The sequence below is a fragment of the Mrakia frigida genome (genome assembly GCF_051309035.1).
Source record: "Mrakia frigida strain ATCC 22029 unplaced genomic scaffold BDY24scaffold_7, whole genome shotgun sequence".
NCBI classification, from domain to species: domain Eukaryota; kingdom Fungi; phylum Basidiomycota; class Tremellomycetes; order Cystofilobasidiales; family Mrakiaceae; genus Mrakia; species Mrakia frigida.
The window spans coordinates 304275-322986 of NW_027481274.1; the positions used below are offsets into that span (position 1 = coordinate 304275).

At 54.8% G+C, this 18712-nt stretch overlaps 11 protein-coding genes across 11 annotated transcripts; 6 read left to right on the forward strand and 5 right to left on the reverse strand.

The window, feature by feature from the left end:
* Nucleotides 1–15: 15 nt before the first annotated feature.
* On the reverse strand, nt 16–1441 carry BDY24DRAFT_265484 (uncharacterized protein). Its single transcript, XM_076636872.1, has 4 exons — nt 1373–1441; nt 782–1305; nt 640–699; nt 16–522 (listed from the first exon to the last, which is right to left on the reverse strand). Exons 2-4 carry the CDS (start codon nt 1290–1292, stop codon nt 140–142), a joined length of 954 nt encoding a protein of 317 aa, XP_076498788.1. The 5' UTR covers nt 1293–1305; nt 1373–1441; the 3' UTR covers nt 16–139.
* Nucleotides 971–2814, forward strand: BDY24DRAFT_265496 (mitochondrial carrier domain-containing protein). The gene is made up of 8 exons (XM_076636873.1): nt 971–1491; nt 1590–1631; nt 1709–1729; nt 1840–1920; nt 2030–2052; nt 2146–2181; nt 2273–2409; nt 2570–2814. Exons 1-8 carry the CDS (start codon nt 1251–1253, stop codon nt 2751–2753), a joined length of 765 nt encoding a protein of 254 aa, XP_076498789.1. The 5' UTR covers nt 971–1250; the 3' UTR covers nt 2754–2814.
* Nucleotides 2815–3587: 773 nt separating this feature from the next.
* Nucleotides 3588–4222, forward strand: BDY24DRAFT_381717 (uncharacterized protein; the record flags this gene model as incomplete). The annotated part of the gene is made up of 3 exons (XM_076639390.1): nt 3588–3736; nt 3830–3902; nt 4014–4222. Coding segments are annotated over exons 1-3 (327 nt in total), but the record flags the coding sequence as incomplete, so codon positions are not given.
* A 310-nt stretch (nt 4223–4532) lies between these two features.
* Nucleotides 4533–5114, reverse strand: BDY24DRAFT_381719 (uncharacterized protein). Its single transcript, XM_076639391.1, has 2 exons — nt 4847–5114; nt 4533–4763 (listed from the first exon to the last, which is right to left on the reverse strand). The coding sequence occupies exons 1-2, from the start codon at nt 5003–5005 to the stop codon at nt 4635–4637; spliced, it is 288 nt and encodes a 95-aa protein (XP_076498791.1). The 5' UTR covers nt 5006–5114; the 3' UTR covers nt 4533–4634.
* On the forward strand, nt 5038–5844 carry BDY24DRAFT_381720 (LisH domain-containing protein). Its single transcript, XM_076639392.1, has 2 exons — nt 5038–5193; nt 5390–5844. Exons 1-2 carry the CDS (start codon nt 5144–5146, stop codon nt 5523–5525), a joined length of 186 nt encoding a protein of 61 aa, XP_076498792.1. The 5' UTR covers nt 5038–5143; the 3' UTR covers nt 5526–5844.
* A 559-nt stretch (nt 5845–6403) lies between these two features.
* Nucleotides 6404–9065, forward strand: BDY24DRAFT_265507 (uncharacterized protein). The gene is made up of 5 exons (XM_076636874.1): nt 6404–6850; nt 7001–7328; nt 7419–7526; nt 7622–7972; nt 8060–9065. The coding sequence occupies exons 1-5, from the start codon at nt 6837–6839 to the stop codon at nt 8726–8728; spliced, it is 1470 nt and encodes a 489-aa protein (XP_076498793.1). The 5' UTR covers nt 6404–6836; the 3' UTR covers nt 8729–9065.
* An 885-nt stretch (nt 9066–9950) lies between these two features.
* BDY24DRAFT_265534 (uncharacterized protein) lies at nt 9951–11043 on the forward strand. The gene is made up of 6 exons (XM_076636875.1): nt 9951–10164; nt 10247–10342; nt 10416–10563; nt 10637–10726; nt 10813–10848; nt 10916–11043. Exons 1-6 carry the CDS (start codon nt 10034–10036, stop codon nt 11000–11002), a joined length of 588 nt encoding a protein of 195 aa, XP_076498794.1. The 5' UTR covers nt 9951–10033; the 3' UTR covers nt 11003–11043.
* A 44-nt stretch (nt 11044–11087) lies between these two features.
* On the reverse strand, nt 11088–12267 carry BDY24DRAFT_439511 (uncharacterized protein). Its single transcript, XM_076644450.1, has 4 exons — nt 11975–12267; nt 11613–11693; nt 11458–11483; nt 11088–11329 (listed from the first exon to the last, which is right to left on the reverse strand). Exons 1-4 carry the CDS (start codon nt 12189–12191, stop codon nt 11255–11257), a joined length of 399 nt encoding a protein of 132 aa, XP_076498795.1. The 5' UTR covers nt 12192–12267; the 3' UTR covers nt 11088–11254.
* A 1409-nt stretch (nt 12268–13676) lies between these two features.
* Nucleotides 13677–15499, reverse strand: BDY24DRAFT_381728 (uncharacterized protein). Its single transcript, XM_076639393.1, has one exon. It carries the CDS (start codon nt 15241–15243, stop codon nt 13822–13824), a length of 1422 nt encoding a protein of 473 aa, XP_076498796.1. The 5' UTR covers nt 15244–15499; the 3' UTR covers nt 13677–13821.
* A 495-nt stretch (nt 15500–15994) lies between these two features.
* On the reverse strand, nt 15995–17175 carry MRPS8 (mitochondrial 37S ribosomal protein uS8m MRPS8). The gene is made up of 4 exons (XM_076639394.1): nt 17096–17175; nt 16864–17027; nt 16508–16591; nt 15995–16345 (listed from the first exon to the last, which is right to left on the reverse strand). Exons 2-4 carry the CDS (start codon nt 17016–17018, stop codon nt 16093–16095), a joined length of 492 nt encoding a protein of 163 aa, XP_076498797.1. The 5' UTR covers nt 17019–17027; nt 17096–17175; the 3' UTR covers nt 15995–16092.
* Nucleotide 17176: 1 nt separating this feature from the next.
* Nucleotides 17177–18196, forward strand: BDY24DRAFT_381734 (uncharacterized protein). The gene is made up of 2 exons (XM_076639395.1): nt 17177–17457; nt 17584–18196. Exons 1-2 carry the CDS (start codon nt 17260–17262, stop codon nt 17956–17958), a joined length of 573 nt encoding a protein of 190 aa, XP_076498798.1. The 5' UTR covers nt 17177–17259; the 3' UTR covers nt 17959–18196.
* The last annotated feature ends 516 nt before the right edge of the window (nt 18197–18712 follow it).

The following is an 18712-nucleotide window of genomic DNA, read 5'->3' on the forward strand; positions in this document are numbered from 1 at the left end:
AAGACTGGGTCTTGATCTCTGAGCCTTGAGTCGGGACATAATTCGGACTAGGAAAGCTATAAGTCGTCCAAAAAAAAAAAAATCTCGTTCCTCGTCCCTCGTCCCTCCTCTCCCTCTGCCTCTCCACCTCGCACCCACCCTAACAATCCACCACTCTCATCTCCAACCTCCTTACCCCCTCTCCCTTTCCCTCCGCCTCCTTCCACTTCCCTCCGATCCCAAAGCCACCTCCTCTCCCTCTCCCTGCTCCCCTCCCTCCTCTCGCTCCCGCACCCGCCCCCGCACCCGTCCTCCTCCCCTTCCCCGTCAGTCCTCCTGGCAACTGCTCTCTACAAACCGGACATATTCCTTCGATGTTGAGCGTTGAGGGAGCGTGGCGGGCACGAGGGTTGGTTGATCGGGAGTGGAGGAGGGAAGGGTCGACGGTTGGAGGGAAAGGTCGCCAGAGGGGTGGAGGAGGAGGAGGGACGAAGGTTCGGATGGAAGTTGTTGCGAGGGAGGTTGTTAGGCAGAGATGGCACACTGATCGAAGAGAATAGAGGAGAAGTTAGTCGAGTTTGGACGAGGAGAGAGAGAGAGAGAGAGAGGGCAAGGGAGGGAGAGAGAGAGAGAGAGAGAGAGAGAGGAGGGAGGACGAACTGAGATGACCGCAGGGTGTGAGAGTCGCTTGGACCGGAGGACAGAGGCATACAGGACAGTCTGATATAACGAAACCAGTGAGCAAAGAAGAAAGCTCAGTACGAACGAGGGAAGAGCAGAGAGATCAGAGCCGACGACCCACTGTAATCGCTCAACTTCTCCTTTCCCTCCACATCCTGTTCCTCCTCGCTCTCCTCGCCTGGTAGAGGAGCAGCGATGACTCTTCTCCTACTACTAGAAGCTGGAGCTGAACTAGGAAGAGCTCGTTCCTTGCCCTTCCCTTTCGCTTTCGAGCTCAACCTCGTCGACGAGCTCGATTCGACGAGCTCAACTTCCTCCTGCTCCTCCTCTTTGGCTGTTGCTCCTCCCCGCTGAGCGAGTTTCCTCTTCCTCGAAGAAGCAGCAGCGTTGGTAGGACCGTCGTTACCCAGTCCAATGTAGGGGCCTGTTCTTGAAGGACCTGCTAGGGCTGACGAGGAGGAGGAGGATCCGAGGGAAGGACGAGAGGATCGAAGGGAAGCGAGGTGGGAAGAAGCGAACGAGGCGAACTGCTCTGGACCTGAGGAAGTAGGGTGCGTGGGCATAGGGAGAGGAGAGGGAGAACGGCGACGATGAGAAGAGCCTCCGGAGGGTGGTGGTGGTTGGGGTTTCATCAGTGCGACGAAGCTGAAAGTGGAGGAAGGGAGGGAAGGTTAACTAGACAAAAGGCAGAGAGGAAGAGAAGGTGGGCGACCTCGTCACTCTCCCTCAAACCGTCACTCCCTGCCCCCCTACGCCCTTCTTTCGCTTCCCTCTTTGTAACGATAGGACTCGTTCGTATGAGCGATGACAAGATCAAGATAAACTCTACCCGTTCGTCCAGCGGTCTTCTCTTCAAACGGCGCTCAGTCTCGGTCGTCAAAGGGCTGACCTCGAGATGGCCTTTGATCCTCCTTTGCTTTTGAGCTCAGATTCTCGTCCTGGTTTGGACTTTTTCGCTGGCTCTGCTGGAGGTGAGCACCTTCATACCCTCTTCACCTTTTCGCAGGAGTTGGAGCTGATCGATCTCTGTGGTTCGTACGAAACCTAGGTGTTGCTGGAGTCGTCGTTGGTGAGCTCGACCTCCTTCGTTCCTTCTTCCTCCCATCTCTTCTCGAGCTCCTCCTTTCGCTCCTGAAAGCTGCTCGCTTCGGGACTAGAGCTGACAGAGGCTTTCCATAGGTCACCCTTTCGATACCATCAAGGTTCGGTTTCAACACCCCTCGTTCAGGGGGAGATACGGCTCAACGGCGATGGCCTTCAGTGAGTCTACTCCCTCCCTCCCTCCTTCCTCCATCTTTTTCCTCCCAGAGCTCGCCTGATCACCCTTCTAGAGCTGACTCACTCTCGCTGTCTTTACTATTCTTCTCAGAAACCATCGTCCGCGAAGAGAACGTCAGTCCCTCTCTCTTCTGTTCCTGATTCCTCCGGCCCAATCTCCCGACGTCGAGCTCACCTCCTCCCCTTCCCTTTCTTCTCTCGCTCCAGGTCCGAGGACTCTACAAAGGAGTCATGTCCCCCATAGTGCGCTTTCTATCCCCTTTCTATATCAAATCTAGACGAATCGAAGCTCAAACTGACCTACGAGCTCCCCTCCATCCTCCAATCTCCTCAGGCCGGTATCTCCTTCGTGAACGGTCTCGTCTTCGCCTCCTTCAAGTCAGCCATGGAAGCCCTGCGTCCAGAAGGTGGAATCGAAGCTCCTCTGAAGGTGTTCTTCGCTGCTGGGTGTATCAGTGGGGCGGTGAGCTCGTGAGTTTCCTGTCCATCTCGAAGCTCAACCTGTCCCTCCCTCCCTCTCCTTCTCTCGCAACCGTCGCCTTTCCCCTCCCATCGCCCTCCCATCGCCCCTCACTCACTGAAACCTATTTGGTGTCTACTTTCCTACTCATCCAACGCCTTCCGTTCGTAGACTCATCAACACGCCCATCGAACTCCTCAAGATCCGCCAACAAGCCTCGCTCGGAAAACCGCCGTCGACGCTCTCCTTGATCGGCAACATCTGGACGCACGAGGGTCACGTTCGAGGACTCTACAGAGGGTTTACAGCTTGTTGGTTGAGGGATGTTGGGTTTGGACCTTATTTCTTGACGTGAGCACACCAAATCTCTCTCTTTCTTCTGGCTCGAACTCGACTCGACTCGAAACCATCTGAACTCACGTGTCTTGCTTTCTCCTTCTTCTTCGTGCTCACGTTCTCGTTCTGGTTCTGTCCGCTTACTCAGCTACGAAGTCATGCTGCGCTGGCTCGACCCAGGTCGTCGCGTCTGGGAGGGAGAGGACATCCTCGAGGAGACGGAGGATGAGATTGCGAGGAGAGGTGGGAGAGGTTGGGGAGCTGTGGCGATTGCTGGAGCTTGTGCTGGGGTTGTTTCCTGGACGGTGAGAACTTTGCCTACCAATCACGTCTCTAGATCTCGGTTGAAGACGAACGAGAACGACGAACCCAAACCTGACGCGTCCGTTTTCGTTTCTTGTTTCGAACAGGCCACCTTTCCTTTCGACGTGATTAAGACTCGAGTCCAAGCAACCGCTCGGTGTCCTCACCCAACAGGTCTCATGGGAAAATCTTCTGCTCCGATCATCCCGAACCCGTATACGTCGACTTGGTCGACGGCGAGGAACAGTTGGAAGATGGGCGGTTGGAAGGTGTTTTACGCTGGGTTGCAGCCGACTTTGCTGAGAGCTGTGGTGAGTTTGGGATCACTGGATCATATCAATTTTTTGTTGGAGACTTATTCTGACTCTTGTGCGTCTTGGTTTCGCTTTTGAACAGCCTGTGAACATTGCGACGTGAGTTGGAAGAGGAAGGAGAGACGAAGACGCCTTTCTCGAACTGACGGCTCTCTCTCCCTCTTGATTCGTTTTTTTTTTTTTTCTTCACCTAGATTCGTCATCTACGAGTCGTGTATGGCTGTGTTTTAGACTGGAGCTCTCAGATCTATCGTGCGACGTGAGCTGTTTTGTTCGTCTCGCCGTTCCCCGTCTCTCGAGCTGACTCCTCTCGTTGTAGATCTGGAACGCTGGAAGCTATGCCTGGATCCTTTTCTATCAATCTGCTTCCGTCGCAACTGCCGTCGTGAGCCTTTTCACCTCGCTTCTCGTCCCCGCCTCGGTTCTTTTTGACGCGTCCTTGCTGGGCTAACTCGTATGTCATTTCTTGCTTCACAAGTCTCTCCTTCGCTCGTTACGCGATAATGAACCCTCTACACTCAAGCTCACGAAGCAATCTTCGCTCTCCCGATGTGAGTCTTCGCGTCTGTTCGACTCCCAATCTTTTCTCCCTTCGACGCGTCACTCGCGATTTTCCTTTCTGGCTGACCTGGTCCTCTCCTTCCCTTCTCTCGCCCTCCCAGCAGCATCTCATCCTCTCTCCACCCTTCTTAGAACGTTGTACCTTCTCTCGCTTTTCATTTATCGTCATCTCGCCGCTCCTTCATTTCTCGATCTCTTCTCATCGCGTCTCACCTATGCAGTTGCAGACCATACCTCGGTCTATCGCTTTTCATACCCTTGCTTTCCCCTTTGCTCTCTCTCAAGAACCGATTCGGATACCTTTCCTCTATCTTCCAGCGATCCTCGTCTTCTGATTGCTACCAAGGAAATCTAGTCAGGGAAAAAAAAGCTATTCTGGAAGAAGACGAGAGATCGATCGAGAGAGTTGACCCGCTTTTCTGAAGGAAAGCAGAGCTCTATCTTTCCTTATCGCAGGGCTCTCTGTCAGTGATGTATTCAGCTGTGACTAGATCTACTCGATTGTAACAAGAAAGGATCTACAGAAATTAAATGTTTCGAGAAAAGCAGCGAGAGACAGAATCGGTCTCTGAGCCTCTCTCTCCTTCGGCTCAGAGCTCGTCAAGTTCGTCTTCAACGCCCATACCATCGTCGATACCCCCTCCCCCTCTCCTTTGGCCCTTCCCTTCTCCCTCTTCCTTCCTTGCGGCCCTGTTCAGGATCGGACCCCTCCACGCTGGAAGCTAGTAGAGCGCAGATTCTTGTTGCTCCTTCCCTCCCCTCTCGAAGACTCTCATCCCAAGTGCCATCCGTCCGACCTCCTTCCCTCTTCGTCCTTCAACCTCAATCAAGCTCGCACATCCACCATAAAGGTCGGTTCAACTTTACGAATCTGTACTATCCAGCGATGCGAAGCTGACCAGGGTATTCGCTACCTTCTGGATGTTTTGTATAGGTGTAGGACGAGATGCAGAGTGGCCCACCACCAGCTTCCCCCGGGTCGACCTCCTTCTTCCCTCCTCCTCCCCGTGCTCCTCCTCCTCATCAGTACTACCAGCAGCAACAACAGCAACACCATCAACCTCAGTACCCTCCTCAGCCTCAGTTCCAACATCCTAGCAATCCAGAACAGGGCTACCCTCCTCCTCCAACGAGAACGAGGCCTCTCCTTCCTCCTCCTCAGCAAGCTCAGGCCAAGAACGGTCAACCTCCTCCTCCTCCTCCTCAGCACCAGCAACAGCAGCAGCACTCGATGAACGGAAGAGTAGAGAGGGGACTGGATGGATGGGAAGGCGGTCCCATGTGAGTTGCGCTTTTTTTTCTTGCCTCTGGAGACGCGGAGAACCTTCATCAAAGGGAATCGGGGAGGGAAGGAGGGACGAGTTCGACAACTGTTTGGTCCGAAAGATGGACAAGATCGCCTCGTTCGCTGCATCTCTACTTTCCTGACTCTCTCGCTGACTCACTCTCGACTCGTATCTTTCGAATGGTATCCCAGGTTGGACATGTACATCGCAGACTATCTGTCGAAACGAGGCTACTACACTTCAGCTCAAACAGTCGTTCGTGAGGCTGGCCTGGGGAAGGACAACAAGGTCCCCATCGATGCTCCTCAGGGTTTGCTCTACGAGTGAGTTCAGATTGTCTATCTGCTAGAAGAGGGGTGGGAGAAGATCTCAAAGGAGAAAGGAGTGGCAGGAAACGACAGAACAAAGGAAGGAAGGGGAAAGGAGAGCTGACCTCGAAGGTTCGTGGCTTCGCGCTCGATTGTGGTTTCGTTCTAGATGGTGGTCCGTCTTCTGGGAACTTTTCACTGCTACAGGAGGTCCGGAACAACCTCGAAACAACGTCGTTCCTCACTCTATGGATGCGGCTCTCTACGTTCAGGTCAGTTTCTCTTCTACTTTCGCTCGAACCAGCTCGTCGAGACTCACCAACGTTTCGGCTTCCCTCATCTCTTCCTCCCTCTCTTTTGCTCCTTAGGCTCAAGCTCAAGCTCAGGCTTCCTCCTCCTCTCATCAACAACCTTTCGCATCGGTACCTCATTCTACTCCCAATCCTGGGATTCAACCTGGATTTCGACCTCCTCCTCCAACAGCTTCCCCGCACCCTCCTCATCAACCTCATCAACCTCCTCAGCGTTCAGCTTCGACGCCCTACCACCCTTCCCACCAGCAGCAGGATCCTCGTGAAATGGCCTTCTCTCCTCAGCTCAAGCAGCAGCAACAACCTCCTCCGAGATCGATGCAGCAGCAGCAGCAACAGGCTCGGTACCAAGGACCTCCAGGACCGATGTACCAGCAGCAGCAGCAGCAGCCTCCTCAGATCCAGATGCAGAGTCCTAGTCCGAACGGGTTGGTGACAGGTCAGGGAGGAGGAGGACCTCCTCCGGAATCGTATGGTTACATGATGCAGCAGAACGTAAGTCGGTTCTTCTCTCCTTCCAGTGAACTCTCTTTTTCACAACTCCCTCCCGTTCCCGTCGCTCGTCACGATTGCTTTCTCGATTCGCGTCATTCTCGTTTCCTTCCTGCTGATATCGTTCCTCTTATTTGTTCGTACTCTACAGCACCAACAACACCCTACTCCGCCGAACCAACAACAACTCCAACAACAACCTCAGCTCGTCGTCTCCCAACCTCGTCCTCATCCTCCTCAACCGAACCAGATGCAACTCCAGCAGCAATCCTCTCCTCATCCTGGAGGTCAGATCCAACCTCCTCTTCATCCTCCCACTCCTCAGCAACATCATCAGCAACAGCAGCTTCTCCAGCAGCAGCAGCAGCAGTCTCAATCTCCGATTCCTCAGCAGCCTCCTCATCAGCAGCAGCCCCATGCGTTGGACGTGTTGCAGATCCCGACGGGAGGACAACCGCTGGATAAAGACGTGGCGCTGAACCTGTTGCACCAGCTTGGGTTCGGAGGGAGGGATATGAGGTATTTGAATGCGGAGGAGAAGGTACGTCGCGTTTCCCGTTTTGCGTTCACTCGTCTCGTTCTCGCTGGTGACAAGCTTTCCCTCGTCGAACCAAGTCGAAAATCCTCGAAGTAGAAGCTGATGATTTTCTCTCTTCTCCTTTCTCTTCTCTCGGCTCTTTATTCCCTACAGCATCTCGTTCAGACCCGGTACCCTCAGTTCCTCGCTCAGACGTATCAACAACAGAACGCTGGTCAACCTCCTCGAATGGCTGCTCAAGCGAGACCGAGGTGCGTCCTTTTCTTCTCATTCCCTTCTCGAACGCGTCTCGAACTCGTCTCTTCGTCGTTTCGAACTCGTCTCTGACTTTCTCTCCCTCAGGCCCAACCCGAATCAGAACGGTGGGATGACGATGCAACAGGCTCAGGCCCAGGCGGTTCAGCAGCAGCAACAGATGGCTCTACAGCAGCAACAGCAGATGCAGAATCATCATGTTCAGCTGCAGGGGAAACAGCAGCAGGTGAGTCTCGTTTCGGTTTCCGCTCGACGCGTCGTTCTCTTCGTCCGAGCTCGGAGAGCTGACTTCCTTCGATTGCTTTCGACGATAAAGCAGATGGAGCACCCGAACCAGAAGAGGAGGAGTAATAGTCCTGATCAGGAGAACGGTGGACCTGCTGGGAAACGAGCGAGGAAGAGTCCTCCGAACCCATCGATGCAGGTTCGTCGGTTTCCCTCCTTCCTCTTCCTGCTCTCCTTTCGTCTTCGAGCTCCCACTGACCTTCTCTTCTCGGGTCTCGTTCCTTCCTTTCACAGCAGCAGCAACATCTCGCTCAGCAGCAGCAGCAACGACCGATGTATCTCGCCGCCGCCAACTCTCCCATCCCTCAGAGTCCCTCTCACTTCGGCCAAGTCCCAGAACAACCTGGATACCTTTACGACATCCACGATGGTCGACAGTCTCCTGCTGTAGCGATGTCTCCGATGGTGAATGGAGGAGGTCCACCGCCTGGTCCTATCGCTCGACCTGCTCTGAGAAGGAAGGCGACGAACGGAGCATTGAACGGTCAGGCCGGAGGAGCACCGAGTCCGATGTCGCAGGCTGGAACACCCAATCCCTCGACGATGCCTCCCCCGAGTACACCTGCACCTTCAGCAAACGGCCAGGTAAGTCGATTCGATCTCTTCGCGTCTCGTTCCTCTCGTTCGTCCGTGAGCTGACCTCGACGCGTCTTCGTTCCCTTCCTTCCTCAGCGAAACAACCCTCCCACCCCCAAGGATCCTCCTCCCGCATCTCCAGCTACCTCCGTTGGAGGAAGCCGTCAACGACCTCCCACCCCTCTCCAAACCTCGACGGTTGCTTCCCCTCTTTACCCTCAGCAGCACTTCTCCGGTCCCCCCTCCGCCTCCCCAACCCCCTACGCTCCTTCCTCGCATCCTCAAACCCCTTCCACAGCCCCTTCGCCTCACTACTCCCAATCTCAGCCTCCTTCAGCACCAACTCCAGTCCCTTCTTCCTCCCTCCAACAACCCACAACCTCCTCGACACCAGCTCACTCTCCCAACCCCGTCACCCTTCTTCCTCCTCCCTCCTACCCGAGCAAACCTCCCACGCCTGCCCCAGCACCTCCTCCCTCAGCACCAGCTCCAGGTCTACCCCAAGCAGCAGCTTCCCTCCTCGATCCTATGGCCTTCGGCTCGTTCGGTTCAGGAGACTGGTCGCATCTCACAGGAGCGGACGGAGGAGGAGACGGAGTCTCGATCGGGATGTCGTTCGACGACGAGCCTGGAGCGGATGATTTCGGAGCGTTCGATTTCGATAGGTACATGAAGGACTTTACGGGAGGAGACGATTTGGGTGTGGTTGGTGGTGGAGGCGCAGGAGGGGAGTTGGGATTGGACGGGGAGGATGTATTGAGTTGAGGAAGGAGGAGGACGCGCCTCCGATTCTTTTTCGTTTGGGGTTATCTCCCTCTTTCTCAGCCATAGTTCTGTAACTTCGCACACACACTCTCTCTCTTGTCACGTTCTTTTTCTTCTCTTCCTCCGGGTTTCTGGTCGTTTCGATTTGTTTTGCTTTCTCTTCTCTTCTCGTTCTCGTTCTCGCTCTCGCTCTCGCTCTCTCGCTTCACGTGTGCTCTCTCTCTCTTTCTCTCTCTCTCGGATGTGCTCCTCGTTTGCCCTTTGTGTGTTTCGTCTCTCGGTGTACCTTTTACGTTGGATTCCCCCCTTTACTCGCTATGCATCCATCTGCTTGCTACTTTGCTGGGAACAGGACGTGCGTAGTGTTTGAAGAGAGGACGCGGACGAGGAGAGCTGGGAGAGAAAGTCGAGTTCTCTTTCGAAACCTCGAGATGTGGGTATCTCTCTCTAGAACTGAGTACGGTGGAGTAGCGGAGGCCCGAAAAAGTTTGAGCAGCACAGATAAAGGATAAAAAGGGGTCTGCCTTCGGCGAGCAACCGGAACGGTCTGCGAGCTCGTCTTCCCTCAACTCCCATCTTCCTTCCCTCCCCTCCCCTTCCTTTCAAGCTCCCTCGAGCGCCTTCGCTTCCTCGTGATGTTCCGTATAGGACTTGGATACGCCTCTCCTCTCTTGCCCAAACCCTCCCTCCTCCTCTCAAGCTCGTCAAGCTCATCCATCTCCAACGCATCTCGTCGAGGCCCCTCCTTCACCTTCCTCCTTCCTTCCCCCACCTCCCAACTTCATCTCCTCCCTCCGTCCCACCAACGCTTCCACTCCTCAGCCTCAGCCTCAGCAACCAAATCATCATCGTCTCAGCGATCTCGTCCCTCGTCCTTCCTCTCCTCCTCCTCCTCACTCTCCTCCTTCAGCAGCTTCAGCTTCCCTCCCCGAACTCGAGCTCAATCATCTCGCTCCTCCTCCTCCCTCCACCCTCCTCAACGTCGCTTCATCTCCTCGGAAGACCACAAGCCTTTCGTCAAAGGGACCAAAGTCGACGTGTTCGTCAGAGGAAGCGGACCCCAGATCCGATTCAGACCTCCAAAGCAATCCAGGGGGGAAGCCTTCAACGGGTCGTTCAAGGACATGAAAGAGTCCTACCTCAACCTGCCCTGGAGCGTCCGTCCCGTAAGTCCACTATGCTTCTGGATTCGATGGTGAAGGGGGAAAGAAAGCTCTGACTGACTCGAATCTGTGTGAATTTCGGAACCGAGAGCAGATCCTCATCCTCTTCATCTTGAACCTCTCCTCCTTCCTCTCACTATACATGATCCAAGTCCTGGAGCTCGCCGCCGAACACAGCAAGGTGCCTTTGGATCAGTTGAACTCGCACTTATCCAACCAGGCCTGGTTCGACAACATGCTTGTTAGTTGGAACGGTTTGAAGGAGGGCAAGGTGTGAGTTTCCATTCTCTCTTCTCAAACGAGGCTCGTCAACGTCGAGCTCATCTTTCCTTCGATTTTCCCCTACTCCATCCAGCTGGACCCTCTTCGTCAGCGGTATCTGCCACGACTACGGATCCAAACTTTTCATCGATCTCATCGCGATCCAACTCGCTGGACCTCCGCTTCTTATGTCCGTCTCTCGACTCGATCTCTCTTGCCTCGACGCGTCCCCGCTCACCTCCTCCCGTTTCCCTTCCTGACAGGGCCATGGGAGCCTACACTCCCTTCATCGCACTTCTCGCTACCTCTTCGGTCGTAGGGAACCTCAGTGCCGCTGCTGTGATGAACTTTAAAGGAGAGCCGAAGACGAGGATTCCTGGGGGTCAAGCTCCCGTCGCTGGAATCGTTACTGTTTGTCCCTTCGCCCTTTCATCTCTGACTCGCTCGCCGGATTAGTTGCTGACGACTTTTTGAGTTTCGTTAGTATCTGGCCCTGATCAGCAATAGTAAACAGGCGCTCTCCGTTGGATCGCTGATCTTCCGACCGTGGGCATTACCGTTCGTTCTTTTCGGCGTGAGTCCCTACTCTTTTTACTGTTCGATGTCCTCTGTTTCTCGACTGTGGGTCAGCTGAACGTTTGGCTCTGGTTTATGCTGCAGTCGATGTTGTTCGGAGACTACTTGGGCGATAGAGACGTTCGTCCTTCTCCCTCCCTTTTTTCTACTCGACGCGTCGCTGACTCTCCTTTCCTTCCTTCTATAGTTCCTCAACGGTCAGACTTCAGCTCAGTGGGGAGGAGCAGCTGGCGGTGTGTTGTTCTTTGTCGTTAAGAAGGCGTTGAGGTTGTGATTGCGAGGGTATGGATGCTTTTGAGTTTCGTCTCTCCTTTGCTCTCTCGATCCGACAGCTTCTTCTCGCAGAGCTCAAGCGTGAGCGAGGAACAGAAAGGCGTTTAGACAAACAAGAACTGGGTATATGAGGGGGGGTCCTTAAAAAAAAAGGGAGTGAAGCTAGATTGAGAGCAAAGCAAAAAAAAGGGAGAGAAACGAGTTCTCGGAGAAGAAAGAAATCCAAAACGCGACGAGTCCGTTCCGACGACGTCTATCTTCTTCGTCCAGGTCGTCCGGCCTTTCGCTTGGCCATGAACTGTCCCTTGGAGTTCAGTCCGTGGGTGGTCTGGAGTTACGGGGAAGGGCAGACGAGGAGCAGAGGGAGGGAAGAGGAAGGAGGGAAAGAAGGTCAGCTCTCGAGTTGACTCGTGAAAGACTCAAGCAAGCGAGATAGCGCGGAGGAACAAGACTCACCACACGAGGCTTCATTCCCTTGGACTCTGTAAGGAAGAGAAACGACGACAAGAGAAGGAAAGGAAGAGTGTCAGAAGGAGAAGGAAACGAAGGCTAAGCTCGAGCTCGAGCTCGCTCGACGCTTTGAGGCCGTTCGAAGGAAAGAGAGTACTAACCTCGCCATGTCTCACGTCGGTTTCCTCGAGGTCCCGAGGTGGAGATCTTGGGCTCAGAGGTTGTAGGGGTGGGCGAGGCGGCTGAACGACGACGAAAGAGGAGGGAAGGAAGGAAAGGTCAGCGAGCTCATTTCTTCGCGTTTGGTTTCTACTGCAGCTCTCCCTGCTCGCTTTGGCCCCAACTCTACAAGTCAAACTCTCGAGCACAGAGGGATGCTATCAAATGAGAATCTACCCGAAGATAGCAGTCCTCGAACTCTTCCAGCCTTGTGCTTCCTCCAAGCCGAGCCTCCTCCTCCTCCCTCCTTCCTCGAGCTCAACCTCTCCGCTTCCCTCCCACGGATCAAGAACGAACGACTCACCTCCCTCCATCTTCTCCTCACCCTCAGCAAGAACCTCCTCCTCAACCTCGTCCTCCTGCTCTCCCTCCTTTCCGATGGTCTCCTTGTTGGAGTTTCCCGAGAGGAGTCGAGCGTTCAGTCGGTCGAGTCGAGCGGCGTGGTGGACGTGGTATTCTCCTCCCTCTCGCTTCACTCGTCGAGCAGTGTTCTTGGCTTTGGAACGGAGAGATTTGGCCATGGTGAAGGGAGGAGAAGGGAAGGGAAAGGGGGAAGGGGAGGGAAAGAGGGTGGGTTTGGCGGAGGAGGAGAGAGTTGAGAGGAAGGGGGGGAAAGGAGGTCGTTGACCTGAGGCAAGATTTCAAAACTGCGGAAGGGCGAGGTGGACGAGGTGGAAGAGGGAAGAAAATTTGGTGGGAGCCGGGTTGGAGGTGCTGATCGAGACTCAGAGAGTGAAATCTGGAGTTCCGAAAAAATGGTGGCGAGCGGTTGAGGAGAAGAAGAGATGGAGGGTCGACGCGTCTCGTCTCGAGTCGTCGTCTCTCCCGTCGAATCAAGAGAGGCAAGGCCATCATCATCGTGTATGAACGACAAACGTGTATAGCGTCAGAGAAGAAGAAAAAAAAAACGAACAGAAGGGGGAAACCTAATAACCAAAATGAGGAGGGAAAGAGGGAGACAAGAGTAAACGAGGGGAGAGGAAGAAAGACGAAGGGACGAGGTTCGAAAGCAAACGGAAGAGGCGAAGAGAGAGAGAGGGTCGGAAAAGGTTTCAAGCGAGGGTGACGTATATAGTAAGAGTGTCAACTAGTTATCGAAACAAAGGAAGGCTGTGAAAAGAGAAGGGAAAGGCACGAAAGAGGGCGAACGAGCGCGAGGAAACAAAAGGACGAGGGAAACGAGTGCTAAAGCTACAGCAAGATGATGATCGAGAGAAACAAAAGGCGGTAGACGAGGTAGAGAAGTTTCGAAGAGAAGGGTGAGGGAAGGGCAAAAGTCGAGCGAAGTACAACGTAAAGGGAAAGAAGATCGAAACGACGAATGAGACGCGACTCTCCGACTAGTATCCTCCTCCTCTCCTTCCACCCTGAGCTGGCTGAGGAGCTCCACCGTTCATGGGAGGTTGCTGAGGCTGTCCGATTCCGTTGACGTAGACGGCTCCTCCAGCGGCGGTGGCTCCTCCTCCCAGGGCTCCTTGAAGTCGGGCGACCTCGTCTCGGAGGGAACTGATCGTCTGTTGAAGTCCCTCGTTCTCACCTTGGAGGTATTCGACCTTCGCCTGGAGTTGACCGAGCCAAGCCTTCTTTCGTTGTCGGCACTTGAGAGCGGCTGAGAGAAAGAACGAAAGAAATGAGAAAGGGAGAGAGAAGTCAGCTCGAGTTCTCTTCGACGACGAGACGACGTGACGAAATGGTAGCAAGGGAGAAACCCTGGAAAAGTGAGGGAAAGACAATACTGACCTTGTCGGTTCCTCTCCAAGAAATTTTTCCTCTTCTCCTCCTCCGTCTCAGGCTTCCCGTCCTTGCCCAACCCGTTCGAGTTCCCTCCGTTCTCCGATCCTCCTCCATCAGGGCTCATCGCCTCCATTCCATCGTAGTCGTCGCTCTCGACGCTCATCTGCTTCTTCCCTCGCTTCCCAGCGGCGGCTCGAGCGTTCTTCTTGGGAGGAGGAGCGGGAGCGTCGGTGACGGACGACTTTCTCTTTCCAGCTCGAGTCGAAGGAGGAGGAACGAGAGGAGCTGCTCCGGGATGAGGCTTCGGTTGTTGTTGTTGCTGCTGCTGCTGTTGTTGTTGCTGTTGGTGAAGCTGCTGCTGCTGGTGTTGGTCTGAAAAAGGGAGAACGAGAAGAAAGGAAGAACGAGGGTGTCGAGTCAGTAAGGCAACGAGACGAGAAACGCGACTCGAGCTCGAACGATTTCGACGGGAAAAGATACGACGAGTATCGTCCACGAAGAGTGAGATTGATAGATTTTACACTTACTGGGAGGTCCTCCATTGTGGTGCATTCCGTTCGAAGGAGGGCTCTCGTGCTCCCTAGCGGCGATCTCCTGATGAGCCTGACTGAGGAGGAAGAGCCCGTTGGCTGCCTGACTCGCTGCTGCGACGCTCTGCTTGTGGTAGTGATCGGGAGGAGGTCCTCCGTGCTGCTGCTGCTGTTGTACGAGGTGTTGCTGAGCCATCTGTCCTCCGAGTTGCTGAGGCTGGTACTGTCCGACGTACTGCTGGCCCATCTGCTGTTGCTGGTGGTACTGCTGTTGAGCCATCATCTGCTGCTGGTGGTGCTGCTGTTGTTGCTGCTGTACCTGCTGCTGTTGCTGCTGCTGGACGTGGGTTTGTTGACCATCCTCGGGTCGATGGGAGAAGTAGTCGGGCTGTCCTCCTCCCGGCGCGGCTCCTCCGACGAGGTGAGAGTTGGCGAGAGGATGAGGCTGGTGACCGACGACCTGACCGTTAACGTGCGAGGGACCGTTGAGAGTGTTTCCGAGCTGGCTCATGACGGTGTTGAACGTTCCAGGAGTAAGAGGGAGGGGAGCTCCATCGGGTCCGGTTTGAGCTGCCGCTGCTGTCGCGTTGGTGACCATGGCTAGGAAGGCTGCCGTGTTGGGAGAGGGAGGAGGGAAGGATGCTGGACCGCCGGAGAGAGGAGTGAGACCTGTTCCTGGAGTGAGACCGGTTCGAACGAAGTTGGAAGGGTCGAACTGAAGGGCGTGGGAGAGGACCGCCGCTTGACCTTGGGAAGCTGCTTTTGGACCTGCGAGCATGGCTGGCGAGAGAGGACCTGAGCGAAGGGAGGAGATTGCTGGGGTGTTCATGCTCCAGTTGAAGGGTCCGTCCTCGTTCTCTGGAGATACGAGTTGGGAGACGGAAGGAAGAAGGAGAGGCTTCGAGTCCGGGTTGACCTCTCCCACCAATCCTCCTCCTCCCTCTGCTCCTTCCACCGCCGGAACTCCTTCCACGGTGACCCTGACCTCAGCGTTGAGTTCTGGCTTGACGTCCTGAGCCTCTGCTGAAGATGATCTCCCTGAGAAGGACTGCTCGAAAGGGTTGGGTTCGAGGTCGAGCTTGCTTCGAGTCGTTCGAGCTGGCGGTCGGACAGGAGCGGAGGAGGAGGAGGGAGGAGGAGCAAGGGTGGAAGAAGAAGCTGCTGCTGCTGCTGAGGAAGAACTAGGTCGGCTAGAGGGAGCGGCGAGGTCGGTGGTCGTGTTGGTAGGGAGGGTATCCTGGGGAGGAGCTGAGAGAAGGGGAGGGAGGGGAAGAGAGAGAGAGAGAGAAGGAAGAGCGGAGGAAATCATGACGAAGAAATGACGAGCAAGTCAGCTTCTACATCTCTTCTACTGGGAAGGGAAAGGGTACAAGGGAGGATAGAGGTGGTTGAAGACTAACCTTCTACGACAGCTGCCATCTTCAAAAGTTCGGATGGATGTTTTTCGTGACGTAGGGGAAGGAGGGAAGGGAATGACGGTGAGAGTTGGGAGGGAAACGAGAGAAGGGGAACAAGCGCGGAACGTCGTCTCCTTCTTTATGTAAGGGAAGATCTATATATCTTCTTCCATCTCCCATCTCAACAGACTTTTGCTTATCTAAACCGGACCCTTTTCATGTAGATCAAGAGATTACCGAGCCGACGGAGACGATCGATTGAGTTTGGTCCCTTCTCTTCCTGCATCGTCACTGGAGACAGACTTCCAAACGCGTCAGCTCCTTCCCCGTAAGAGGAAAGGCAGTCGCGAGAAGATGAGAGGCTGAAGGTAGGTCTGAAGGAGGTAGTGAGAAGTTTTCCGGTCCTTAGAATTGTCTGGGAGACGCTGGAGAGGAAGTCTTGCGAGGCAAGTCTCGAGGTGCGAAGGAAGAGAGGAGGACGTGGGCTTGGAGGCGGAAGAGCGCTGGTGTAAAGAAGCCTCGAGATTGCTTCGTTTGAGAGAAGATGAGCTCTGAGAGGAGCTCTCTTCGGATCCGAGAGCAGAACTGAGAAAATGCTGATGATCCCAAGAAGCCAAGAGCGAAGACTTCGACTCGACGTCTCGTCCCAGCTCGAACGCGACTCTCCTCCCTCGCACCTCCGACTGTCTTCTCCAACCCCCTTCCTCGACCACAGCAGCTGCTCCACTCTTTGAGACGATTCATCCAGATCAAACTAACCCTTAGTAACCTCCCAGCTTGCAGATGACCTCTCCTCCAACTCCCTCCGCATACGCCTCCCATCCTTCCAGATACCTCCCATCCTTCGTCCTCACCACCGCAATCTCTCCCATTCCCATCCCCTGTCGATGCTTGATTCGACCTCCCGTGAGCATCGCCTTGAGCTCGGACGAGTCGACGTAGAGGTGGACGGAGGGACGAGAGACGATGTGCGCGCGAGCGAGAACGGGGAGACCGTTACGGTATTTAAGGGTGCTGTAGGGAGGAGTGAGAGGTCGAGGAGCGGAAGAATCGGAGTGGTCGAGAGAGTGAGACGAGGAGGCAAGGAGGGGAAGGGAAGAAGGGAAGGGAGGGACGGTGAGCTTTGACGTCGAGAGAAGGAAGGAGGACGAAACGAGCGGTAGAACGAGGACGAACATGTGGAGAGCTTGATGAGTTTTGGGAGTGTTGTCGAAACCTAGAGGGTTCAGAGGATCTGTCGACTTCTTCAGAGGGTGACCTCTGAGTGAGTGGTAAAGGGAGAAAAGGATGGGAAGGGAAGGAGGTCAGCTCGACGAGAAAGAGACACCACGACGTTGCTCCTCTTCTCCCCTCTTCTGCCTGCTCTTTGAAACTATAACAAGCTCCCATGAGAGCATGCCCGTTTCCCAGCTCCATCCCCAGCTAGGTTTTGAGAATCCTATGTCTCTCGACCGGTCGAGAAAACGTCGAGCTTCCGATTCCCTTCCCTCCTGCTTCTCCTCCTTCCCTGGCTTCACGACTTCCAAACTCACCTTGTCAAGTTGGAGATCAGACCCTGCCTGAGCATCACACCGCAAATCCCAAGGTTCATCGCCGTATAGGGAATCGAGGTCAACTGGATCCGTTTACGAGTGACGTTCTGCAGATGAGAGCAGAGCATGTGAGGGAGAGGTGCTCCGGGCAGCATCGTTGGAGACTGGAAGAAAGAGCAAGGGCTCAGTTGAGGTCGAGGTTGGTCGGAAAGTAGTGTCGGAGTAGACTCACAATGCGAGGGGGACGAGGAAGGAAGGGAAAAAGGGACGGGGAAGAGAGTGGTGGATTGGGTGACCGGTGAGCTCGAACGGAGGGAGGCGAAAAGAGGAAGGGTCAACGATTTGGCTGCAAAACCTCTTCTCTCCTCTGTCCCCCATAACCTCGAGATCACAAGTATGCCCTCGGTTCTCCCTTCTCCTCTTCCCTTCCTCCCCGTCGAAGTCAAGAAGGAAATCTTGCGCTTCTGCGACCAGCCCACGCTCGCAAAGACCTCTGGACTCTCCCTCACCTTCCTTCAACTCTCCTCCCCTCTCCTCTACCGGCACATCGTCTTCGAAGGTCCGGAAGGGTTGACCAAGTTCCTCACACTCGTCGTAAGTAGGAATCTACACTTTTCTCCGATCTAGATGTGTGGAAAGGACGGAGGAGGAAGGAAAGCAGAGCTTGCATCGGATCGAGCTGACCTCCCTCCTCTCTTTTCCTTCCTCCTTCCCTTCCAGGCCGAGAAGAGACATCCAGAATTCGAAACTTGGCTCGATCTCTCTCTCGTTCATTCCATCACCTACGTCGACGTCAAGGGAGATCCCTTCAACTCTTATAACGAAGAGGACGAGCGCTCAATCCTCCCTCCCCGTCTCTGTCTCCCCTCCTCCCCCACTCCTGGCCGTCTGGCCGTCTACTCCCTCAAGGTCGTCCTGCCCAAAGGTGGATCGGCTACTCAACTCCACGTTTTCTTCAACCCCATCGAATTTCGGCTCGAAGGAGTTCCTGGAGGAAAAACCTCGGTCGAGATCTCAAGCCTCTCCTTTGACCTCTCCCCTGGACGCGACTTCGGCGGCTGGTCTTCGTCGAAGCTTTCGCCGCCGATTTGTTGATGGAACTCGATTACGGCTCCAGAAGAGAGGTCTTCACATCTGCTATCACCTTTCGGAATCGAACTACCGAGGCGTCCTGAGCTGGATCACGTACAACTTGGACGTTCAACCCGTCGAGCTGACATCGTCTCACGTACAGGACGTCGTTGTTCACGGTTTTAGCGAGGAGGAGAGGAACGAGCTTCTCATAAGCCTCGCGAAGTCAACCCTCCTCCCTCGAATCACCATCCTCGTCGAGTCGTCTCCTGAAGCGTGAGTCCCGTCTCTTTCTTCCTCTCTCTCGTCTTCCTCGAGGCTGACTATTGCCTCGTTTCTCTCAGCAGTGCCTCAACCGATATCTCCTCAAGCTGATCGTAAGCCTGCTTCTCTCTCGTTTTCGTGCTCGTCTCACTCGTCCCTTGTTCGTTGTCGCGTCGTCTAGACGGTTCTGACCTCCTCTTTCGCCTTTCTCACTCTCGCTCAGTGCCGTCCCCTCGTTCGATCAAGATATTGGATGCTCCATTGGACTGGCCTGGACTTGGATTGGAGCTTCGAGGGTGGTTGCGGAAGGGATGGACGGGAGGGACGAGATCGATGAGCTTTCGACGCGACGAGCACTTCCTTCTTCCTCTTCTCCCCTCCCCCGAAAGTCTCACTTCCGCCTCTCGCTTCTTCCCCTTTTCCTCTCCAAGCACGCAAAGCCAGCGCTCCCAGACTTTCCACGAGGCCTACATCATCTTCGACTTGACACCGCCTTTCGCCAAACCTCACCGCC